Here is a 25,340-nt window from a genome sequence, read left to right as displayed (position 1 = left end):
TTTAATCCTCCATCCTCCACCTCCTGAGTGCTGGGATTACAGGCACAAGTTACCATGCCCAGCTTCCGTGGTACTGGGGACAAAACCCAGACTTTGTGCATGCTAGCACATGCCTACCAGATAAACTACATACCTAAGCCTGGTCAGAGACTCCACTGAAGCTGGCCCAGGGGAGGGAGGCAATCCGAGGAGGGATCAGCACAGCTGCTTTTGAGGTCGTAGGACTTGAAGGCTGTGAGCCCGAAGCCATGGCCTCCAGTCCTACCCTGCTTGTGTGTCCACCCCAGCTGCCCCTCTCCACTCCCAAGCCATGCCTGCTTCTCCCAGGGAGTGGCCAGCAGAGGGAGGGAAGCCTTGATGCTCAGCCTCAGGGGACAGAGGCAGCAGTCACAGCTGCTACCCCTCCACTCAGCTCTGGCCTTCTTCAGGGGCGGGCTCTGGAGCACCGCACTGCCAACCCCACAAGCCCACGGGACTGGGCACGTGTGTGTCCTGCTGCTGCTCAGCTGAGGTGTGCTATCCTCCTGGCCCCCTGCCAAGTCCTGTGCTGGCCCCCAGGGCCCTGTGGTTCAGGATATGGAATCCCTGTTTTCCCAGTTGGCCCTGCTGCAGCCAGACTCTTTTAAGCTGAATGGAGATGCTTAGGCAGGGGCTGCAGAAGAGCAAAATGCAAGGCCTATTCCCATGGTAGAGGGACCCCAATCCAACTGATGGAGGTGTCAACACCTGGTCTGAGCCCTGCAGCCCCTTATGTGAAAGATTGGCTGAGTATGACATTAGGAGCAGGGGCCTATGATGGGTCTCAGGACAAAGGCCCTATGCCACACCAGGGAATATTTCTGAATGAATGGTAAGGAAGTTAGAGGCTAAGTTCTCGCTATGGGTTCAATATCCACAGTGCGAGTCTATGGTCAGTAAGTGTCTTTATTGGGAGGGAGATCCAGCCCCCTGTGGCTTTGCCAGAACCCTAGGTCATAAGAATTTCGATGTCAAGCTCCAGCTGGCTGGCTCTGACCTCATAGTGACCCCGGATCACGCCTCGGCTTTGGCTGGCATGCCAGCGCCAGTGAGACTGGATGATGCAGGCTGCTTGGCGTGCCTGGAGGAATCGTCTGCGGGTCTGCCACATGCGGACATGTGCCTGCACCTTCACCACCGCCCACTCCTGGCAGGTGTAGAGTTTTAGCGCCAGGCTCCGTCTTTGCTCCAACATCTTGTTTTGCATTGACCTCCACCAGCACTGAATGGCCCACGCTCCAAGTGCTGCATGCAGTAGTGTTCGTCTGACCACGATGCCACGCCACCATGACTGAATCTTTATAGCTGTCTTCTCTAACTGATTGGGGGCAGGAGGAAGAATGTGGAGATATTCAGTGGGGCTCTCTGCCATTTCTAGCCCCACCTCTGGGACTTGGGAGGGAAGGGGACTTGGCTTGGGCTGTCCTGCCCTCCCGTCTCTAGACCCCTACCCACCTTTATGCACTCCTCGTTATCCACCAGGCAGGTCTCTTCTGAAAGGGCTGTACTCACAGTTTGTATGTCCATGGCCTTGGTCTTTAGAGTCCACTCATCTGTCATTTAGGCTACCCTAGTTTTAGGCCCCGCCCTCAACTATTAGTCACATGCCCATCACTGGACTCCGCCCATCTGCACAGGAGCCTTCTCATCAGGCCCTGTCTGCCTACATTTTAACTCCAGTCTTGCTGCCTTCTGGGTTGGGCAAGCTCTTTATTCACGTACTCCCCTCCGTGGGGTGTATAGTTTTCTGTGGCTTCCAGTTACTTCTCAGACTCATCACCACCTCTTGGTACCAGTGGTCATGCAACCTTCTTGCAGGTAAGAAGGTCTTTGGTTACGGCTGCTCAGGACCATTGTGGGTTTGGAGAGGCCTCCGTGTCAGGGCTCCTTAAGAAGGTCTTTGGTTACGGCTGCTCAGGACCATTGTGGGTTTGGAGAGGCCTCCGTGTCAGGGCTCCTTAGGGGGTGGGGGTGCCAAGCAACGTGAAGCAATAGAAATGTGTATTTTTGTCCACATTTCGTAGCTTTGATTAATGAGGGCCTCTGTCTTTTCTTCGCTAGATTCCTCTGTCATGTCTCCTGGGGCTTTGTGTGGAAAGACAGCTTCTTTGGGGATGCACTGAACCGAGCTGGGATGCGGCTGGTTTAGATTAACAGCATAGCCCTATGTGAGTCACAGTTGCCTGCGAGAGCAGGGACTTCTATTCCTGTCATTCTGCAGCTGCTGTGTTCACCCTTTGGCACAGCATGAAGATGTAAGGACAGAGGTACTGCTATTGTGACAGCCACGTGTCTCGCAGAACCTGGCACCAAAAGTATGTGGATCAGAAAGGAAAAGTAAGGTTTGGAAAATAGGGAGCCAGAAACCTACTGGAGAAAACCGTTCCTAATACCAGGTGCATGATTCCTTGAGCTGAAGATTCTATCTTCATCAATATTTTTTAAATTATCTACTTTTACATTAGTGTGCCTGAGTGAATGTATGTGCACCATGTACATGCAGGGGCCTGTGCAGGCCAGAAGAGGCCATCAGATCTGCTGAAACTGGGATTATAGGTGGTTGTGAACTGCCATGTGGTGCTGGGAACCAAATCTGCATCCTCTACAAGAACAGTAAGTGCTCTTAATTGCTGAGCCATTTCTTTGTTGTTGAAATCATACTTGGCAATGCAATGATACAAGTATAAATATATATCATTGTTGTTTTTTTCCTTCACCTACATTTTTAATGTAGAACTGGGAATTAAACCCAGAGCCATCTACATACTAGGAAAGCTCTTTACTATTGAGCTATATCTCCAGTCATTTTTTTTTCTTTTATTGATGGAACTTTTTTGAATTAGAATTTATCAGAATTGGTCTGAAGATCTAGCTAGTAGGTAAAGTGCTTGTGTGAGCCTAAATGCCTGACTGTGTGGTCCTCTGCATCCATGCAAAATGTTAGCCATGATGTGTGCACTGATAACTACATACCTGGGAGAAACTGGATAAAGAGGAGAATCCTGGGTGCTCACTGGCCAGCCAGTGCAGCCAAAATGGTGAGCTTCTGGTTCAGTGAGAGCCTCTGTCATAAAAGGGGACGGTGCAATTAAGGAAGGCTCCTGAAGAAGTTGACCTCTGGCCTCCACATGTGCAAACTTAGGTGAGCAACTCCCCCCACATGCATTTACATGTATGCACACAGACGCGGACACAGACACAGACACACACACACACACACACACACACACACACACGATTTTAAAAGGATTTCTCAGAATCTCTGTGATTATTGGGTCAACCCCAGGAGAACAACAATGTGGAGATTTACAGGGAAAAAAAACCTCATGATTTAAGCATCCCAAGTATCAATATTTTTTTCAGAAAATGATATAAAATCATCGCATACAGTCTGAGGTATAGGAAAGTATTATAGAGGTGGGGCAGTTAATACAAAGAAACCTCATGAGCATGAGCTATCAACCAACTTTCAGAAGCAGGTGATCAGTTGTGATTTCCTGTCCTGAAGGCTCACTTAACTTTGTATCTGCAATTCTGTGTGCTTTGTACTTTTCTGAAAATCGCCCTTCTAAATGCTATAAGCTTCAGGCCCTACAAAACCCAAATCTGTCCCTTCACGCTGGGAGCGTGCCATTGTGCAGCCAGATCTCCTGGGAGCTCACCAAGTATTGTGTTTCCAAGACTCAGCATTGGGATTAGAGCCCGATGATCCAGGAACAAAAGGACGAGTGATACAGAGATGTGCCAGCCCTTTGGGGTTTGAGAGGCCATTCTGGGTTCAGCGTGATTGCTCCTTTTTCTACGTGGGAGGGTTTTGCATGTGGATGGCTATGGGACTGTACACCATCCACAGTTCCTGTTTATGTGTAATTGAGGCTCCCTCTGCTCATACATCAGCATGGAGCTGTCCATCTGGATGTGAGGCAGGTCCAACCGAGCAAACTCTTCCTATCATGTTCAAAGTCCTGATGGCTCTCTAGCCGGTGAGCAGCGCACGGTTGTCAGTCACCCCGAGGGCATTTGTCTTCGTGGTGACCCCGAAGCGGTGGCATCAGAAGTCTGTTCCTACAGGAGGGATCACATAGGGGGGCTGTGGACACGCCCATCTTTCCAGTCCAGCCATGGCAGTAGGTTGCTGTGGCCCAGGCTTCACTCCCCACTTTTCCTCCATCCTGGCTTTGGGGGAGGTTGCCATGGTATCCTGGCTTCATGCTCTTTTCAGATGAACTTGAAAAAAACTCCATTTGTTCCTTTCTGCTCACGTGTTTTTCAGTTACGCAGTGGCAGCTGGTGTGCTGGGCAGCGCTGTGGTCTGACTCCGGTTTCCTGTGTGCTCCGTCCTCTAGAAAGTTCATGTGTTGTAAACTTGGTCCCTAAGGTGGCCATGCTGGGAGATGAGACATCTAAGAGAGAGGCCTTAGGGGGAGGTCTTATTATTGGGGTGCTGCCCTACAGATGGATTAATGTCAGGAGTCTGGAAACCCCCAAAGCTGTTGAGAACCACCCTCTGGCTTCCCCATATCTCCCCCATTCAGATGCCAGCCACCATGAACAACACTGGTGACAGGTCCGTGAACCTCAGTAGCTACGACTAAAGTGAACTCCCTTCTTTGTTAAGTTACTTGGACTAAGTCAAGAGGTGGGGTGAGCTCCCTCATTCTTGCTAAGTTTGATGTTTGCTATTTGTTTCCTTGTATCTCCCTCCCCATACAAATACACTGAGGCCGGGGGATGACATAGGCTGTCTGACTATCGCTCTCCACCATATTCCCTTGAGATGGGGACTCTCACTGAACCTGCTCCTAGGCGAGGCAGACATCAAAGCCCAGCAGTGTTCCTGTCTCTGTTCCCCACAGTTCTGGGGTTACAGGAGTACATGCCAGTGAGTCCAGGTTGTCATGTACATGCTTGCCCCTGAACTCAGGCCCTCACCGCGCAGTGAGCACTCCTACTCGCAGAAAAGTACTAAGTGAGCACTCCTACTCGCAGAGCCGTCTCTCTGGTACCATGTTCTCTGCTTGCTTAATTTTTTCTGATTAAACATATGATATATTCTTTTGCTAAAGTTTTGATAAAAGGTGGAAAGTAAATTTCTTATGAAATTTGCCCTCAAATACATCCCTCTATGCCATGCATATACTGACTTAATTTTCCATTAAAGTATTTAAACAACTTAAAACATGAACATGTATGACAATACCACATGACATTCACTACTTTGTCTGCTAACCCAAAAATTAATAAAGAAAAGACAAAAGCTAAAAAGGTGGACATATTTATATAAAAATGGATATATTTCAAACCAAACTTTGCCTTGACAATCAATGTTTGCTCCTTTACTGCTGCTCCTGCCTTGGGTGGTTCCTAGACATTTATAAATACCACATCTGTGGCCTAAAGAAATACATATATATATTTCTTTATGTAAATTTATAAAGAACTCATATTTATATTTGTAATATATAGTAGATGTATATCTGTGTATCTTTTTAAATTGAAGTTTTAGGATATCTCATAAAATCAAGCATTTAACCACCTAAAACTGACCCTCAAGAGGCTTTGGCACACTCACCGGTATCTAAAAACCACCTCCACTTTCTAGCTCCATTTTCACCTAATTCAAAAAGGAACTCTGTGTCCAGTGAACAACCACTCTCCACTGCCTCTCTGCCGTCCCAGCCCTTCAGCCTATACATCCGCCTGTTCTGGAAATTTCCTATAAGTGGAATCATATCTCAGAGGCCTTCCTTGACTGACTTCTTGCAGTTAGAGGAATGATTTCAAGTCTTATAGATGCTGCAGCGCCTGCCAGTATTTCAGCCATTTTACGGCTGCCTAGCATCCTGCTGATTGGCCATACCGCATTTGTTTGGATGTCCATCAGATGGTGGGTATTTGAGTTACTTCGACGTTTTGATGACTGTTAATGGTGCTACCATGAACACTCGTGCCCAAGTCTTCAGACGCTAGAGAGATGGCTTGGCAGTTAAGAGCACAAACTGCTCTTCTAGAGGACTGGAGTTTGGTTCCTAATGCCCATATCAGGTATCTCACAGCTGCCTATAACTCTAGCTACAGGTACTCTGACAGCTTCTGGTTTCCACAGATGCCTGCACTCACAGGAACATATCCACGCACCGGTGTATGCATTCACAAAACTAAAAATAAAGAAACGATTTTTTAAGGATGGGGAAGAGGAGAAGTAGGGGCGGGACTGGGCAGTGAGGAGGGAGGGGAAACTGTGATCAAGATGTAATATGGAAGAGAAGAATGAAAAATGCAGGCCTGTTTTTGATTTCTTTTCAGATACAGCTAGAAGTGATCATATAGTAATTTGGCACTTAACTTTTCAAGAAACCAGAACACTGATTTTTTTTTTGGAGGGGGAAAGGTTCAACACAGGGTTTCACTGTGTAACAGCCTTGGCTGTCCTGGAATTCACTCTGTAGACCAGACTGGCCTGGAACTCAGAGATCCATCTGCCTGCCTCTGCCTCTTGAGTCCTGGGATCACAGGGGTGTGCCGCCACCTCTTGGCTCTGATTTTTGTTTTTACACAACTGAACCATTTTCCATGGCCATCAATCTCTGCATTCTCAAATACACTTTTTACAGTCCCTTAAAACATTATGCCATCCTTGGGTGTGAAGTGATATCTCACTGTGACTCGGGTTTTCCTTGTGTTTTTTTGTTGTTGTTGTTGTTTGTTTTTATTTTGTTTTGTTTTTTTAAAGACAGGGTTTCTCTGTGTAGCCCTGGCTCTCCTGGAACTCACTTTGTTGACCAGGCTGGCCTCAGACTCACAGAGACTTGCCTGCCTCTGCCTCTGATTAAAGGCATCTGGTAACTTTTTAAGCAAAAGTTCTTCCAAATACATGTCCAGCCAAAGGCTACCATCTCTGAATACGTGGTCCCCAGTTGGTGGAACTGTAAGTTTTAATGATCCCAGCACTTGGGAGGCAGAGGCAGGAATCTCTGTGAGTTCGAGACCAGCCTGTCTGCAAGAGCTAGTTCCAGGACAGGCTGCACAGGGAGACCCTGCCTCAAAACACAAAAAAATAAAATAAAATAAATTGGCAATTGAGAAACGTAAGTCCTCCAGTTTTGTTTTGCTTTCAAGATAGTTTTAGCTCTTGGGTCCTTTGTATTATATATAACCTCAATGATTAGCTTTTCAAGTGATTTGTTTTTTAAAAAGACAGTAGGAATTTTAATAAGGATACATTGAATCTATAGATTATTTTTCTACCTGTGAACTTGGGATGTCTTTGCACTTACTTAGATTCTCTTCAGTTTCTTCCCACAGGGTGGTATGGTTTTCTGGGTACAAGTTTTTGCACCTGCTTGGTTAAATTTATTCTTAACAATTTTATTCTTTTTTGGTGCTCTTGTTTATAGAATTGTTTTCTTAATCTCCTTTTTGAATCTTTCGTTTCTGGTATGTAGAAATGCAAATGAGTTTTATATGTTGGACTTCCAGCATGCTGTTTTGTGATCCAGTTTATCCTGTCCCAGGACGTCCTCATATCCTCCTGGATTTTCTGTCCTCAAGGCCCTTTCATCTGCAAGAGGAGATTGGGTCTGTCTTAGAGTCTTAGTGTGCTTCCTTGCTTAATTCTCTGGCTAGAGTTTCCAGGACATTGTTGATCAGCTGTGAGCAAAGAAGACGTACCCACCTGATTCTTTTCTGGACATGGAACTTTCTGACATGGCTAGATGGGCTGTCTAGTGAGTCTCCAGAGAGCCTCCAGTCTCTGAGTCCCAGTGCTGGGACTGCAGATGTGTGTCACCATGCTAGTTTTTACATGGGTGCTGCGTGTATGAACTCAAATCCCCATGCTTGTTAACTGAGTTATCTACCCAGAAGCCCCTGCTTTTTGAAGTAGGGTGTCACTATATAGCCCCAGCTGGCCTAGAACTTACTATTTAGCCCAGGCTATCATATGGAGTATTGGGGTTATATAGGGGTGTGTGTGTGTGTGTGTGTGTGTGTGTCTGTGTCTGTGTCTGTGTGTGTGTGTGTGTGTGTCTGTGTCTGTGTCTGTGTGTGTGTGTGTTTGTGTGTGTGTGTGCGTGTACCATGTCCCAGATTCTTAGCTATTCTTTATCTCTTTTTAATACACATTTATCTACCAGTTTCTCATTTGCTGTCTATGTGTATGAGAGGAAGATAGAGAATTCCAAAAGATCATCCTCCTTACCCAGAATGTTATTGATTTTTTAGTAAATTTTCTGAAATAATTTTATAAAGTCTGCCTGATTTGTTGTGTATAGCTAATATCTTTATGTTGTTATCTTAGTGGTCATTTTGTGATTCAGCAGAGATTTTCTTTAGGGCAAAGAAGCACACCACCTCAACTCCCAGGGTTTTCAGAGTGCTCTCTGTGGATTTGGGGGTATTCTCCGGCTTTCTGCCAGCTTACAACTGTGAAGAGCTTATAAGAGCCTTCACTGTCTGCTTGGGCGGAGTATGACGGTTAACCAGAAGCAAGGGAACAAGGTGGCACCATGATGCTTAGGCATTAGACCTTGTGGGTTGTGGTGGGTACTGTATGAATAATGGAGACATTAAGGCTAGGGGAACAATATAATTCAACAAATGGTATGAAGACACTTGCTCTGAGCTGCAATGTTGTACACAGCCATTCACCCCATTTTGTAGGGTTGAGCCAAGAGAACAGGTCACAGTCTTCACTCGGAGCCAGGGTGGGAATGATATTATTAATATCTGTACTTGCTGAGTCACAGCTGTTAGATTAGCTTGTGCTTGGCCAGAATTATTTATACCCGCAGCATGTTGTTCTTCGATGGCATATAATCTAGGCACACACCATAGACACTTACACAGATAGAGACATAGGTACACAAAACACAGGAACACACAGCACAAGTCAACCATCTGACACCCACCATCTGGACCAGAAGCTCACGCCAATGTCTCATCAGTACAAGGCTATGCTACAATAGATCTGTGTGTCTGCTAAGTTTGCACCAGCCTGATAACTTGAATGGGTAGCGCTGTAATGCTCATTTCACCACCTGCTAATAAAAGCAACAGGCTTATGGGAATAAGAGCAGCTCACCTTTGTTGGGGTGGGCATGGCGTAGTGGGGGGCTTGACTAGCTGACTGTAATAGAGGTCAAAAGGCCCTGGGTCCGCGCTGTGCTTTCTGTGCACTGTGTCGTGCTTCTTTTTCCCTCTTGGAAAAGTCAGATGTAGATAAAGCACCAAGAAAGCCACGTGCGCAGGGATTTCAGTGGGTAGATGGGTATAAATGGGCAGCAGCACTGCAGGGCTGCTTTCGGGAAAGGACTCCTCATCTGTCTCCAGTTAGGTGATCAATGGTTAGTGTAAAGCAAAACAACTGACACTTTAAAGTCACAGGGGGAGTTCAGATAATAATAATAATACTGATTACCCTGAATTACCAATATGGGCTACGTGGCTGTGTGTGCCCAATTACAGTGAAAAGAATGGTGACAATGGCCTGGAGTTTAGTATAGTTAATGTCTTAGAGCAAAGGGGTATCTAACAACAAGGATTTTAGCAGTCTCAGAGCCAGAGGCCGATGGGCAGAGGGAACTGTCCACCTGTATGAAGAAGCACTTGTCTCTTAGGGTATCATGAAGGCTACAGGCATTGACTCCACCAACATTGCCACTCTTTTTTTTTGAGCATATTAACCATAGTTTATTATAGCAAGACCGAAAGGGGGGAGCAGACATCACAGGGGGGGCAGGGGTCTGTCCTTTAAAGGGGTCCTTTGCACCTGCGTGCAGACTGGTTCTCATGGAACTTTGGGCTGGCCCGAGTGCTGCCTGAGTGCATCCTGTCAGCTAACAGGGCAGGCCAGCGTAATGCCTGAACCTTTCATTCCCACCTTTATTTATGATTAAAAAGAGGTGGGGGTGTTAGGCGTGGCAGATTAGGGAATAAGGATGTTGAGTTCTTAAGACTGCTTCCTGCTGACCTGGGGACATCGACCATCTTTGGGGGAACTTGAGAAAGCTGGGGTGTTGCCATGTCCTGAGTAGCTAGTTGCTCCATTGTAGTCCAGGCTGTGTGGAACTCTCTGGCACCTCTTAGACCTGGTAAGATGTTAGCAGAGTAGAGGACAAAGTTAGGTTAAAAATTTTTTTCTTGGGTCCTGGTATTTGAGGGGAAGATTGTAAGATGAGGGAGGGGCTCCCAAGGGGTCCCAAGATGAGGGAAGGGAAGCCTGGGACCAGGGAGAGGTTGGATAATATCTGGAGTGAATCTGACCTGTTTGGATGGGTCCAATTCAGCTCCTTGGAACGTACAAGAATCCTTTGAGTTTGTGAAAACACAAGTGTTAGACATATCAGTAGCATAATTGTGTCAGAAATGACTTGGCTGAAAGCATTAAAATTTTTAAAACTGACAGATATTTTTAGCACAGTGAAAAGTACCTTAATCTTGACTTTGTAGTTATGATCGTATAGTGGTATAGATGTTTTGTACTCTGTTGGAGTTAGATTAGTAGCTTATCAGAACTTTATTAATATTAAGACTATGAACAATAGCATAATGAAAGAGAGAAATCTGGAACATGTTTTATAGATAAACCTTAGAATACCTGTTCCTGAAATCTGTTTTGTGACAGTTAGACCTTTGCCTTGTCTGTTACTTTAAGCTGGCAAAGCTACCAACCGTCAAAAGCATAAGAGTTCTTGAGAAGAGCAAAATATTACCTGAGATTGGATAATGAGAGCCTTACTAGCTGACTGCATGGACAGCCACCCCCAAGGTCCTCCACAGTTGTTGAAGTCAGAGGCTCCAAGGACACCTGCCTTCTGCTGATACTGTGAGACCCGTTGATTGGGAACTTTTTAGGAAGGCTTTTTAGCAACGTGGAGAAAAGTCGATTCCAGTGTCCTCTTGTCCACTGAAGAGTCCTTTAAAGCAGTTGAAGTGAAGGGCAGGGTTGCTCAGTGGCCAGCATTGCCACTTTTGTGGGCGGAGTTTCCTCAGCGTCCACCAGTCTTCTTGGAGGGAATAGGGTGGTGCCAGCAGCTGGCCTGTCTCTCAGACATGGTGATGGTGGATGGAAGAATCCAGAGATCCTTAGTTGGAAAAGCGACCGAATTGAAGTTCACAGGTTGTCGGCATCTCAGTCAAAGCAGTCTCGGCACCATATATGTTGTTAATTATGAAATAAGGACGGGTGCAATACAGCACAAGCCGTGGAGAGCATATTAACCATAGTGTATCATAGCAAGACCAAAAGGGGGGAGACAGACATGATAGAGAGAGGAAGATGTGTGTGTGTGTGTGTGAGAGAGAGAGAGAGAGAGAGAGAGAGAGAGAGAGAGAGAGAGAGAGAGAGAGTCAACATTGCCATTCATAAGACAATGTTTACCTGCAATGCTGACTCTCCACAGACATCCATGACTCTATGCTTTGGTCCACCCACATCTGCGGCACTTCCTGGCTCCCTAATGAGACCATGTAACTTTCCTTATAAGTCTTTATGATTGGCCATTTGGCCACATCTTCTCAGATGGAGGCATCCCGCAAAGATGGGCCTGGGTAAGGATTTCTCTCCATGCTACTGGGTTGATCAAACACATAATTTATTTGTGACTCTCCAAGAGTCAGTGAAAACATGGATGGAGGGTCTTCTGTGAGCCATAATGTTCTGCATGGCCAAGGGAAGTGCATCTAGTTCCACGAGGTGGTCATGGCAGGGGAATTGGATCTGCAGCACTGAGTTTCAGTGGTAAGGAAAAAGAACTAGGTATGCCCAGGTGTTTATAGTGTGCCTTTCACAGACACTGCGCTGGCCTGGCAGCCAGGCCTATTGTCTGGTTGTTGGACTATGACCGGGAGCCCTTCACAGTGAGCTGTTTGTACTGATAGATAGATGCCTTTATAGCTCTTGTCTGACAGATGTCCTATATCTGTCCTCGTCAGCCATCAGTCTGGTGCTGGAAGCCTGCCCTTGTTGTCTCCTGGAGGTCTGGTGAAGATCTGGCCTGGGGTAGCTGCTGGTTTTTCATGTGGAAGGCATAGATTAGACACATATCACTACATAGGCTAGTCAAAAAAGTGTATTACTTATAGATCCTGGTCAGGGAGGGATCAGTGATTTGGGAGAGGAGTCTATTCTAGGTCACTAAAAGAAGAGTCAAAAGCTTGTGGGTGGGTGGGTGAAGGGGGAGGGAGAGAGAGGGAGATAGAGAAGGAGAGGGAGAAGTGAACATACAAACTAGCAATATGTATGGAAATAGGATATGAACCATTTTAAGTTCAGTGCTTGAGTGGCCCACATAACAGAAAGACAGGGATGCAGTGAGCCCAGTTTGCTAGACCAAAAACCTGCCTGTAAGATATATCATGCCTGGAAGACAGTATCTCTGTTCCCCTTCCTCTGCCTCCTACATTCTGCCTGCCCTGTATTCCACGATGTCCCCTGTGCCTTGGAGGGGGCGGTGCAGCTGTCTCACTTTGGCCTGTGAACTCAGCAGCCTCTTTGCCTCAGTACTCTGACTGATTACCAGCCTCTAGTCATGGGGCCCACTGAAGAAACAAAGCCAGCAGCAGCCCTGATCTAAGGGCATACGCATAACTATTTAGAAAGCAATTTGCAGGTGCATCATGTCCATTTAACAAAACAACAGTAACAGCTTTCCCTCCTAGGACCTAGGACCTCCCAGTCATAGGCCGTGCCTGTAGCACCGGGTCAACAGCACCAGATGCAAATCCCTTCCCATGAAGGGTGCCTCAAATCCGAGCGGAAAGTGGTTGGTTAGCCTCCTGACAGCCATGCCACTATTGTGCTCTGGAACACATTTTGCCTGGTAGGTCAGTAGTTTAGCACGCAGGGATCACAGCTGGGTAAAACTGATAATGACATGAATATAAACCAGCAGGGGGAAGTTTCCAGCTCAGTTCCCACTTAATTTCATTGTGTTCTGCAATCAAAGCATGCGGTGTCTTCAACAATAGTGTCTTATCATCTTGTTCTGGAGGGCGAGAATAACAGTATCAATAGCTTATACTGTTGGGGGGGGGCTCAGTGTGCTCTCTGGCCAACAGTGCATAGAAACATAGCCTGCCCCTGATACTGAAATCTTCCTTTATACCCTTATGGAGTCTGGGAATGGTTTTACCCACAGACGTGTTCTAACACCCCTCAGCCATCTCTGTCATGTCATTCCCGCTGTGAGGATCCTCATATCTCTTCCACATGCATCTTCTAGAATGACAGGAATGGGGTAGCTGTCCACAGCCTGTTCCGTTCCCTGGTTTCAGTTTGTTTTGCTTGTTCTGCTGCTACCGCTTGTGCCATGGGGTAGTGACTAATGGGTTCGCTTTCAGTGTTTTCCACAAACACCCCTGGGCAGCTGCTCAGTGGAATCCGGCTAAATAAAGGCAAGCCCTCTAGGCCACGACTGCAGGGAGACAACAGACAGGATAAAGTGAGTGACCACAGTTCTCTCAGAGTAAGATCCAAGCTGGTGCTGCTGAACCCCTGCTGCGGTCTTTAAGGCTGCAGCTGAGCCGGAAGTAAGGGTGAGACAGGAAGTTAAACAGCCACCAAGCAGTGTGGTCCACAGTCAGTGTTTGCCTTGCTTGGTTTTTCTTCATTAAGCGCTCACCCTGATGCTTTGATCTTTTGACCGGTTTCCAGATTCCAGGAAAACTGACTGATAGTTTTGGACAGTTTTTACTGTCCTAGTAGAGGGATTTTTTTGTTTCAAGTACTGGAGATCAAACCCAGGACCTCCTGAATACTGAAAAGGTGACCTTCTCTGAGCTATGTCCCCAGTGTTGTGTTTTTAACATGGTATTTTTGTTTGTCCAAGTATGTCAGGACAGAAATGACTTTTTAAAAATGTGTGTGTATGTTTGTGTGTTTGAGTGTGTGTGTGTGTGTGTGTGTGTGTGTGTGTGTGACAACTAACAACTGCTACCTAACCGTTTCCGTGAGTCAGGAATCCAGGTGTGTTACCCGGAAAGTTCTGCCTTGGGGCCACCATCTACATGATGTCTGGGTTGTTGTCATCTGAAGTCTAGACTGGAACTGGAGACGCCCCATCTAAGCTCACGCATGTACCTGGAACTCATGCACATACCTGAGGTTCGTGTACAGGCCTGAAGTTCGTGAGCAAGCCTGAAGTTCACGTACATGTTTGGTGGCAGAAGGCTTTAGTGCACATTCGTGTTCTTGTTTTGGAGGCTTGATTTTCACTAGACTTCTTGATTCTGTGAATTAAAATTTTTAATTAACCCCTTATCAAAAAAAAAAACCTTTTTGTAGCAGAAGGAGATATCACCACAGAAAGCCCTGGCTAGTCAAAATGCAGAGAACAATTGACCATGCAGTTCCCAGCCCCAAAGGATATATCTGCAATACAACTTTACACTTAAGACTCAGGGACCATCTGGGAAGAGGGGGCAGAAAGATTGTAAGAGCCAGAGGACTTCTAGGAGAATGTGCCTTCTAGCTATGACAGGGAAGCTACACACATGAAATCTCAACATCATGGCTGCCTAAACAAGACTTGAACAATTCCAACAACAGTTGACAGCCCAACGCAGATGGGGAAGTCTCACAGGGTCCCATCCCTAGAGGGAGAGCTCCAAGCAATTACCATCTGCTGAGAAAGGAGGGTTCGTTTTTCCAGCAGGATGGGACCCCTAAGTGGTTTTCCAATACTAAGTGGTCAGCCCTAGGAACATACATGCAGGCGACACTGAATATATCCAGCAGTTTGTATTTTTATGTTGATGTATTATATGCTTATGTTGCCATGGATTTGGGAGGGGGCAGACACTGAAGGGGTAGGAAAGAGGAGACAGAGTTGAGAATGATGTAATTATATTTTAATTAAATGAAAAATTTAAATAGCAAAATAAAAATCATCAATCGGAAATTTCTCAGCCATTTTTTCAGCAGTTTTTCTGATTCCTTTTGGTTGGTTTGGCTAAGTGCCGCCCAGATGGTGGTCTCTGATCAAGGCTTGGTCCTCAGCTGGGTAAATGATGGCGGCTTTACAAGGTGAAACCTAGTGAGAGGGTTCAGGTCACTGGGGCACGCCTTCAAGTGTGCAAGGCCATGGCACGAGTGGTTGTCTTCTCTACATGCAAGAGTGACTGTTTGTCACAGGCCTGTCAGCAATGGACCAACAGATCATAGACTGAAACCTCTGAATGCATGAGCCAAAATAAACCCTTTCTCTGCATTTGTTATCGAATCAGAAAGCTGGATAGACCATCTCCCCCTCCTCCTCTCCCTTCCTTCCTCCTCTCCTTCTTTTTCTGTTTTTGTCCTTTGTAATTTGTTAACCTGCCAGTTATATTTTTTATCTCAGATGCCGTCATTTTCACCTCTAGTTCAATATGGATCTTTTAAAATATCTCCTATGTCTCTATATTTAAGCTTTTGACCATATGGAGTGCAGTTACAGTAACTGCTTTAATGTCCTTGCTTTCTAAGTCTGGTATTTGGGTCAGTTTTGATTGACTGCTACCCCACCCCCCAAATATGGGTGGTATTTCCCCGTTTCTTTGCCTAGTAAGTTTTTGGTTGGATGCCAGTCAATGATACTTATACTTTGTTGGATGCTAGATATTTTTGTGTCCCTATAAATACTCTTGGATTTTCTTCTCTGGGATACAATTAAGATACTTGGAAACAGTTTGTTCCTCTTAGATCTGGCTTTTAAACTTCTTTAGGGAACAAGAGAGTCGTGTTTAGTCTTCCTTATTCCTCACAGCTTTGTGAGGCCATTCTGAGCACCACATCGGGCTTCCTAAACTGTAGGTCTTGACCTCATTGAATTGAATATGGGGATTGTGCAACATTTTGCAAGAGGAAAAAGTACAATGGCCAAAACTTAGTTCAAATTTCAAGGTACTTTGACAGAGCTTATCCATGATGCATTGCACTGTATCTTTGGTTCTGAACATGCAACATTGTGTGCTTCCAACTACAGACACCCAGACTCTGTGGCAGGCGAGCGTAGGAGATAGTACCATGGGATACCCATTTGGTTTGGGGTTGTGCAGACACCCCTCTCTTGTAGTAATGCACTTGGCAGCCCAGTTCCTTCACCTGTATAAATTATGCACACATATCCATCTCCAAACAACGCACCTGGTTATCTCAGAACCCCCTGGAACCCACCTGTATCAGACTACATACACGCCCATCTTTGCTCGATGTTATACACGAGACACTGTCTATTCAAATACATTCCCAAAGTGTCTAGGTATGAAGAGTAGAGGCGCCAATCTGGCCTGAACTGCTTTACCATCTTATGCCTATATATAATTGGGCATGTACATAATTAAAGTCAGATGTATTAGGGGAAGGGACATGTTCAGTAGAAAAACCGTTAGGTGACTTATCAAACCAGCCCCTCCTCTTGAACCCCGTGAAAAGAAACCCCAAATAATAACCAAGGCCCTTGTGTCCTCACTCAAATGCCCACTGTCAATCTTGACTGTGTATCTCTCCAAAACTTGCACTGTTGCTTTGCTCCAAGTGAAATTATCTTGCTTCTTTCACAATTATGTGATTTTCAATTTTTTGGATCAGTCACTAAGAGCCTGAAAATATGTGTCCCCATATCCAGTCACCAGCAGCATCACCAGGAAACAGCAACAAACACAGACCAGGACACCTAGGCTCAGTAGCATAGACTAGTGTGCTCGGAGCTGCAGTGTCTTTACTGTACATGTGGAGTTTTCTGCTCTCATAGAAACAAAGTCAAATACTGAATACTATCCTACAGTCGTTCTTCAGCATGTATCAATTTAATATATCTTTAAACTACATTATGTTAGAATATTTAATTTGGGGAATTGCTATTTCAGTGACTGACTTGACTTTCTTTTTTTTTAAGTCATCAGATGAATTTTGGCTTGAGATGAAGGCAGAATTTCCAATAATTTCTGAAAGATCCCTAAACACACTTTTGTTGTTTTGTGCTATGCATTTATGCAATGCTATTCATGTAAATTCATGGTTATAAGATCAAAATATTGACCAACTCTGGAGAGCATTGATAATGCTCCTCATCCCACAGTGTCAAATATTCTGCCAAGATTTAATTCCTTACGCAAAACTAAATAAGCACACCCATCTTGCTAGCATACAAATTTGATTCATCTTTAATACATGATAAAATATGTATATACATCTACATTTACTTAAAATAAATTCCTTTATGATTTATTATCAATAATAACTGCTTCATATATCTACTTTTAAATACCTAATATCCAGAGTCACCTATACATTTGTGGGGTGGAAAGGGTTATGAGCAGAAAAGTTTAAGAAACCCTGCTTTGTCCAATGTCCCAAACACCTGTTCTGGATGCTGTACCTGATTGTGTGGGCATAAGACACTGTCTCGGCAACTATTCTTCCCACCTGGCCTCAGGTTTCAGGCAGGTCTGGATGGCATTCTACCGAATACTCAAGGAGAGATCATCTAGAGATCCACAAACCTCTCTCTCTCTGCAGCTTTCTTCTTCCCTGTGGTCTGTGAATTCCAGCCTCCTTGGCTTCCCTTGGCTCCCAGTCTTATTAAACTTCATTAGATGGTGCCAGATTACTGACTTGTTTTCTAGACTCTGTAGCCCAAGCTGGCTTCAAACTTTCTATCCTTCTGCCTCAGCCTCCCAAATGATGGGATTACAGACGTGTACTACCACGCCAGGCTCAAACTGCTCTTTTTAAAGCTGTGCTAACTCCCATTCCTCTGCCATCCATGTCTGAGAACACACATCTCTGCCAACAGTACTTATTATCACACTTCTGCAAGATTCCTCTCTATTCAAAGGGTGGAAAGGATTCCTCACAGTCACCTCACTTTGCATTCTCAGAACAGATTGAGCACATTTTCCTTGGTTGATTGATAAAATATTTGCTCCTCTATCCAAGTCTTTTTGGCTGATCTCCTATTTAGTTGTGGTTTTACTCTGTGACAGCTCTCTAACTCTAGACATGAAAGCTTCATCTATCAACTCCTTTTAATTCCTTCCATCTGTTTCCCCCCCCTTTGATACATCTTTTTCTTTTTTATTGTTTTTATTGGGGCGGGGAGACAAGGTCTTGCTATGTAGCTCAGGTTGATCTGGAACTCCTGTATCCACACCCCCAAAACTGAGATTATTACAATCGTTAACCACAATGCATGGCTGTAGCTATGTTTTTTTAGTTTCTAGGTTTCTACCTGGACTAGAAAGTTTTTCCAAACTTAAAAACTAGAAGGTTCTGGGCCTGGTGCCATGGCCCTGTAATCCCTTGTACTTAGGCCAACCTGAGAAACTTAGGGAGGTCCTACCTACCTAGGTGGGGCAGGAATTGGGATATCACTCAGCGACAGATGCTTGCCTAGCGTCTATGAGAGCCCCAGGTTTGATCTCTACTAGTGGATTACTAGGAGAGGGGACCTGCTGTAGGCAGGCAGCATCTAAGAAACTTCCTCTTTCACAATCACAATACTAAGGTAGTCAAGGTCCTAATAAAGGCTACAGCTGAAGCTGGCCCGCTGCGAACTGCTCTCAGTTACCCTGGCACCAGCTCTCCAGCCTCCCTGATCACAGAATGACAATGAGAACGGAGGTACCATTAGCAAGCAGGGCTATCTGGTGAGCCCTGGCCGGGGTGCATGTGGGAAGATGCCGCATAGACTGTACTTGAGCGTGAAGGAACATACTAGAGCCTTGCTGGCGGCTCCTCGCTGCCGCTGGCTGGAGCCTAATGCTGCTCTTTATCCAAGTCAGAAACCCCAGGAACTGGAATGAATCTCTCAGTGCCCTAAGAAGGGTCTAGACTGTCCTTGAGCAAATGAGAGGGTGGGGTAGGGGAGGAGTAGCCATGTGGAAACCTGCAGTCCTGTAACCCGAATAAAAATGCATAAGAGGGGTGGAAGGGAGTTACTCTGCGTGGCTGGATGGAAGCAGTTCCTAGAAGCAGTGGGTTGCTGACTACAGTCTCCAGTGGCAGGAGATGATGCCACAGGAGCTGGTCAGGGGGACTCGAAAGCTCCCCCCAAAATAATAGCACCATGTTTGCTCACCAGAACCAGAGAAGACTATATTTCAGAAGATACCATATACCTTAGACCAGTGGTTCTCAAACTATGGGTCAGTGGGTTCCTGAACAACCCTTTCACAGGGGTTACCTAAAGTCACTGGAAAACACAGATGTCTACATTACAGTTCATAACAGGAGCAAAATTGCAGTTATCAGATAGCAACAAAAACAATTTTGTGGTTGGGGGTCACCATAGCATGAGGAACTGTATTAACGGGTCTCGGCATTAGGAGAGTTAGGGACCACTGCCTTCGACAGTAGACAGAGGAAGTAAACTAGACCCAACAAAGCTCTTCCTCCCTGCTGGCTGGCCTTTCAAGTGTGGGAGGGAACTGTGTGGGCTGCTGGGGAAGCTGTTGTTAGTCTCGTCCTGCTGTGAACCATGGGCCAACCATAAGGCAAGATGTGTCCACCTGTACAGTAGTGGCTTAACTGTTATGGGGGTAACCAATTGGCCTGTTTGGATTTGAGGCTTATCCCATGGTGGGGTGAGGGGACAATGGCTGATACTGTAAGCTGAACTAACAACCCAGGCTTCGGGTCATAGTTGAGGGAACTTATTACCGTTGTTTACCTAAACTGACATAGCATCAAATTACCTTCTAAACAGCTACGTTTTTACCTACAGACAAAGATACTCCTAGCTTTAATAAGAAATGCTTCTCCTTACAAGGAATGGCAGTGAATGCAGAGATTCCTGGAAGCCTAAGAAGCTGAGAATAACAGCCCTAGACAAGACATTTACACTTCCTCCTCTGATGCTCATGGAGCTTTAAGGATGAAGGAAGAGGCAGGAAGTATACATAAGAGCTGGAAGAAGAAGGTGGAAGACTGCAAACTGCCATTCTCTGGATTTGATAGATCCATTGCACTTAACTCACAAGGGTGGCTACCTGCTCTGGGCTCACATAAGGCTGGCCCTGTCAACAGTCTTGGAAGTGGGTGCTCACAGGAACATACCTTTTGTTGCTAAAGTAGTGTTATCTGGTGAGCGAGTCTGTCTCCGGTTGTGTACACACAGTTGAGCCTGGTGGTTCCTACATATAGCTCCAAACCCATGACCACGCAGAAGGCTCTGGTTAAACCCAGTGAATCACATGACAAAAGGAACAGACGTGAACGTGAGAGATTTGTAGGCCGAGGTGGAATGGCGAGGATGGTGGTGAGATACAAGCCGGGGAGAGTGAGAGTGGCCAGTGTGCATTGTGCACGTGTGTGAAATTACCCAAGGACAAACTATAACTAACAAAAAGGTGACATACAATACCGAAGGCAGATATATGGTGAGCCAAGTTGAAAATATTGAGGAAGTGGGTGGCCTCCTAGCAAAAAGCACAGCACAAAATCAAGTAGGAAAAAGAAGAAAACTTGACGATGTTACCCTGTGTTAGATGCTGAGCCATGCTTAGAACAAACCTACGTGTTCTTATTTGTTTTGGGGGATTTTGAGGCAGTTTCTGGTAGCCCAGGCTGGCCAGGAACTCACTGAGCAGCCCAGTCCAACCTTGAATTAATAACAATCCCCCTGGCTTAGCTTCTCAAGTGCAAGGATTATAGATGTTACTGCTGCACTCAGCTCTTTATTTTACTCTTGATATCTTGTTCTTTGGACACATTTCTGGATTCTACTTTGCAATGTATCATTCCATATTTTTGGTTCTGTAATCAATAATGAGGTTGTCTTATTGCCAAGGTCACCAAAAAATACGGCCATGAGTCAAGTCTAGCCTACTGTTCATGTGACCTTTTTTTACAGTGTCCATCTCTTGCTGGGCCAGCACAGCAGAGGGAAACGAGGAGAATATGGTAGAGACGGGAGAGGAAGAAGCAAGCAGATATGTCACGGAGAAACGGGAGAGAAAGAGGAGCTGAGAATTCTGTGAGCGGAGAAGAAAGGCAGGACTGAAGGTACAATGGCAGTGAGGAACACTCTGACATGAGAGCCCTGCACAGCCACCTGAGACCGCGTGATGTCTGGGCCCCTGCTGCAGCCAACAGCCATGTCTGGGTCCATGGTACTTATGCAGCCGGGGTCTGTGTTGATGTCAGTGACCTGTGCTACCACGAAAGGCTGAGGATGCCTGGGGTATGCAATGCAGTACCAGTGGTGACATGGGCTTGGGAGAGTTGGCCCCAATGGTGTGGGAGAGCCCTCCCTGGGGTGGCACAGGAGAGCTGGCCCTGGTGGCTTGAATATGGGAGAGCCAGCATTATCCTTCACGGGGGAAGTGGAGAACATTGATGGTGTGGGCATGGGTGAGCTGGTCCTACTCCTCCCATGGGCTGCGTGGGAGAGCAGGCCCTGCTGTGGAAACGGGAGAGCTGGCCCTGATGTCATGAGCACAGGAGAGTCGTGTGAGAGCTTGTGTAATGCTTGTGTGAGAGCTGACCCTACTGGAGCAGCGTGAGAGAACTGGCCCTGGTAGCAAGGTATGGGCAAGCCAGCCTGATGCCTTGGGTTTGGGAGAGCTGTCCCTACCCCTCTCTGGCTGCTGCAGGAGAGCTGGCAGTGCCCCTCACCTGGACAGAGGGTGAGCCGTCTCTGGTGTTGTGGTTGTGGGAAACCTGGCAAGCTGACCAACTCAACCACCACCCAGGCCCAGATCCAGGGCTTTGGGTTGGCCCACCACAGCATCTTCCCCATTTAGGAACTGTTAGAAGGCATGAGGGGCCAGGCATGTGGATCCATAGCTGCCAAGATCCCCCACAGATCAGGGCAACAGCAGGATATTTCAGAGTCTCTATGACGGTCCAGTATTGACTTTGCAGCAGAAGCCAGAGGTCTTGAACTAGCCTAGTGATTCATTGCAATGAATATTCTCAAGTAAAGGTGCTTAGGCAAAAGGGTACACTGTGTGTGACACACTGCAACTTCAGTGCCACCCCAGAGAATGCGTATGTGACGGAGATGCGGGGGACAGAGGATGGGGTGACACAAGCGCAGAAGACTGCAGGTGACGGAGGAGCAGGTCGTTGCCCAGAGGGGTTGATAAGATGTTTTCTTTTTTATTATTTTTCATTAACTTTTGTTGGGGGAGGCTACCAGGGTGAAGGGCAGATATGCAAGGACTGGGAGAAGAGTGGAATGTGAAATACCCAAAGATTCAATTAAAAAATACGTTATAAAAATGGTTTTACTTTAATTATTTTTTAATATCAATGGATCTTTTGTCTATGTATGTGTGTGTATGTGCACCACATACACACCTAGTGCCCACTGAGGCCAGAAGAGGGCGGCAGATCCCCTGGATCTGGAGTCACAGGCAGCTGTGAGGCACTGTGTGGGTGCTGGGAATGGGACTCAGGACCTCTGCAAGAAGAATAAGCACTCTTAGCTCCTGAGCCAGCTCTCCAGCCCCTGCTTTTTACTTTTTTTTAAACAGTGGCTGTGACAAAATTCAAAATAGTTGACACTATATCAGATTTAGATTTCAATGTCTGTAAGTAAAGACGGACTGCATATCACTATATAACCTATTTAATTGAAAGGTTGGAACAAGGGTCATATGCTTGCAAACCTGAAGTGTTTAACTCTTAGGTTCTCACAGAAACTTAGTCTTATCTCTCTTGGAGCCTTGCTTGATTGGTTTGGTGCTGCAATGAAGATGCTTTGATAAAATGGAAGGATTCTTTTTCCTGTTAGGTGGAACAGTTAACCAGCTTTAGATGCCAGGGATGAAGTTCATGGCCACTCTCTTACGCAGGCACAAGGCCTGGATTGGGGGGGGAGAAAATGATGGAACTTTGGAATTATCTCCCCTACAAATTCTGCATAAAACTTAGCTATGAGACCATTGGGTCCTAGACCAGTGGTTCTCAACCTTCCCAATGCTGTGACCCTTTAATATAGTTCCCCACGTTGTGGGGACCCGCAACCATAAAATTGCTTTTATTGTTACTTCATAACTATAATTTTGCTACTGTTACAAATTGTAATGTAAATATCTGATATGTGACCCCCTGTGAAAAAGCGGGTCCATCCTAGGGGCCATGACCATAAGTTGTGTGTGCACAAGAGTTATTTATTTTTATGTGTATGCGTGCTTTTCTACATGTGTTTCTTTGCACCACATGTCTGCCTGATGCCTACAGAGGCCAAAAGAAGGCATCAGATCCCCTGGAACTGGAGTTACAGATGGTTGTGAGCCACCATGAGGGAACTGGGAACCAAACCCAGGTCCTCTGGAGGAGCAGCCAGAGCTCTTAACCGTTGAGCCACCTCTCCAGCCCTAAAGCAATAAAGACATAAAATCTTAACACATGAACATCTCGTGTAATAACTGTCGGTTTTCATTTTTCTTGGATTGCTGGTGCTGAACATTCGCTAGAAAATTGTCTGCTTCCTTAGAACACCCAAACTTGGCTTGCTGTAAATCTGCCTAAATAGTCTTTTAATATCATTTTAATTTCACCACAATTGCAGCTATATCTTAACTTTCACTTCCTGTCTCCTGTATTTTCGCCCCCTCTCTCCTTATAATTTAATCCGGGTCATGAGTGCATATATTTTGTTGATCTTTATAGACAATCAGCTTTTGAGCTTAATTATATTTCCTGAAACTTCTGTTGTTTGGTTTTCCATTTCATTAATTCAAAATTACTGTTATCACCTCATCCCCATTCATTTTGTTGTTTTGTTTTGTCTTGTTTTTTTATGATGAATGCTGAGTTTTCTGTCTTCCTGTCTCTGCCAGCTCCCAGTGTTGCCTGGGGAAGGGTTTATTTTCTATTCATGGGCTTTTGAAATTTCACTTAGATTCCATCATCTATCAAGGATTTTAATTTCCTTCGAGGAAAGGCATTAAGTTTTTAATTATGCCAGGCAGTGGTAGCACACGCCTTTTAATCCCAGCACTCAGGAGGCAGAGACAGTTGGATCTCTGAGTTCGAGGCCAGCCTGGTCTGCAGAGTGAGTTCCAGGGCTGCCAGGACTGTTACACAGAGAAACCCTATCTCGAAAAACCAAAAACAAAATAAGTTTTTAATTACTACATTGTGATTTTATAAGATATGGTCACCAAAAATATTTATGAAACTACTTTTGTATTGCCATAAATCACCCTGTGGTGGTCAAGTGTTCCACTGTTCTGTGGGAAGTGAGTGGTTCACACAGATTTTCATTTCCCTTCCTCTTCCCTCCCTTCCTTTTCTCTTCCTTTCCTTCCTCCTTTCCTTTTGCACAAAGACCTGAGTATGATGTTGCAGAACACTGAGGGAGTGGCTTGCTTCCCCCTGACAGTAACAGGGTTTCTTAGGCTTTCCCTTACCTAGCGTCTTAAAATCCTAACCCAGGTACAATTTTTTAATCAAGATTTTATTGGACTTACAATGTATAATATTAATCATATGATCTCAGAATGAAAAAGCAGCAATCCTCTCTTATATGCAGATCCACGCCTGTAATGCATATGTATGTAAGTAACCAAATGTACACGTGGGTTCAGTTTACCGTGTGGGATGGAGAATAAAAAGGTGGTTATTAGGTGGTGAGGGAGGACTCCATGCAAGTGGCAGACACGTGAGTCCTCAGAGTTTACGAGGCCGATTCAGCCCTGTCGGGATTTTTCAGGGGAGGTTTTGCTTAGAGGATAAGTGCATAAAAATATCTGTGGTAGTGAGTGTAAACCCAGTGTGAGCACAGTTGCAGAGTAGCTCTTCTAACCATGGAAATGTTGACTGGATGTGCAAACTTTGCATTTGGTTAATTTTGCTGTGTGTTTGGTTTTTTTTTTTTATTCACAGATTCTTTATGATACAGTTTTAAGAAATACTTTAAAGACTACTATTTTTTCTAAAGGAATGACTTTTCACAGTTGCAGAGAGGATTGCTTAGTGTTTCTTTTTGACCTATTAATACGGCAAGTTGTATTGGCAGATTTTTCTACAGTGGAATCTTCATCACAATAGTCGGCTTTGGCTATGTGATACTTGAATTCCCTCCCCATGTGGTAGGGACTACCCATCTTACCTGTGTTGGTAAGAGAGTCTGCAGTTATAGAAACATCAAGTCTTCATTTTCCCGGCTGCTCTTACACATCAGCCGACATGAGACCAGGTTTGACCAATCGAATGTACCCGTGAGGGGTTTCTGGTCTGAGCTTGGGATCCAGAACACCAGGATCACATGCTCTGTGCTGGCGGTGGCATCCTCAACAGTTGGTGCCGTGACAATGTTATCTGTCATCAGACTTTTGTTGATCTGCCTATGTTCTGGGCCTGGTCACCAGATTTCCTAACAATTGGTTAG

General features: G+C 45.5%; 1 protein-coding gene and 1 long non-coding RNA gene across 3 annotated transcripts in view; one reads left to right on the top strand and one right to left on the bottom strand.

Annotated features, from left to right (window-relative positions):
• Positions 1 to 914: 914 nt before the first annotated feature.
• Positions 915 to 1,578, bottom strand: Iqcf6 (IQ motif containing F6). The gene is made up of 2 exons (XM_005074866.3): positions 1,474 to 1,578; positions 915 to 1,336 (listed from the first exon to the last, which is right to left on the bottom strand). The coding sequence occupies exons 1-2, from the start codon at positions 1,576 to 1,578 to the stop codon at positions 968 to 970; spliced, it is 474 nt and encodes a 157-aa protein (XP_005074923.1). The 3' UTR covers positions 915 to 967.
• Positions 1,579 to 1,670: 92 nt separating this feature from the next.
• Positions 1,671 to 25,340, top strand: part of LOC121137597 — a 32,202-nt gene continuing 8,532 nt past the window's right edge. For both annotated transcript variants that reach the window (XR_005874895.1, XR_005874894.1), the window contains exons 1-3: positions 1,671 to 1,836; positions 2,080 to 2,186; positions 20,850 to 21,001. This is a non-coding gene — a long non-coding RNA (uncharacterized LOC121137597). The remainder of the gene's footprint in view (positions 1,837 to 2,079; positions 2,187 to 20,849; positions 21,002 to 25,340) is intronic.

The sequence above is a fragment of the Mesocricetus auratus genome, unplaced genomic scaffold, assembly GCF_017639785.1.
Source record: "Mesocricetus auratus isolate SY011 unplaced genomic scaffold, BCM_Maur_2.0 Super-Scaffold_100691, whole genome shotgun sequence".
Taxonomy (NCBI): domain Eukaryota; kingdom Metazoa; phylum Chordata; class Mammalia; order Rodentia; family Cricetidae; genus Mesocricetus; species Mesocricetus auratus.
This window is presented reverse-complemented; position numbering and strand designations above follow the sequence as displayed.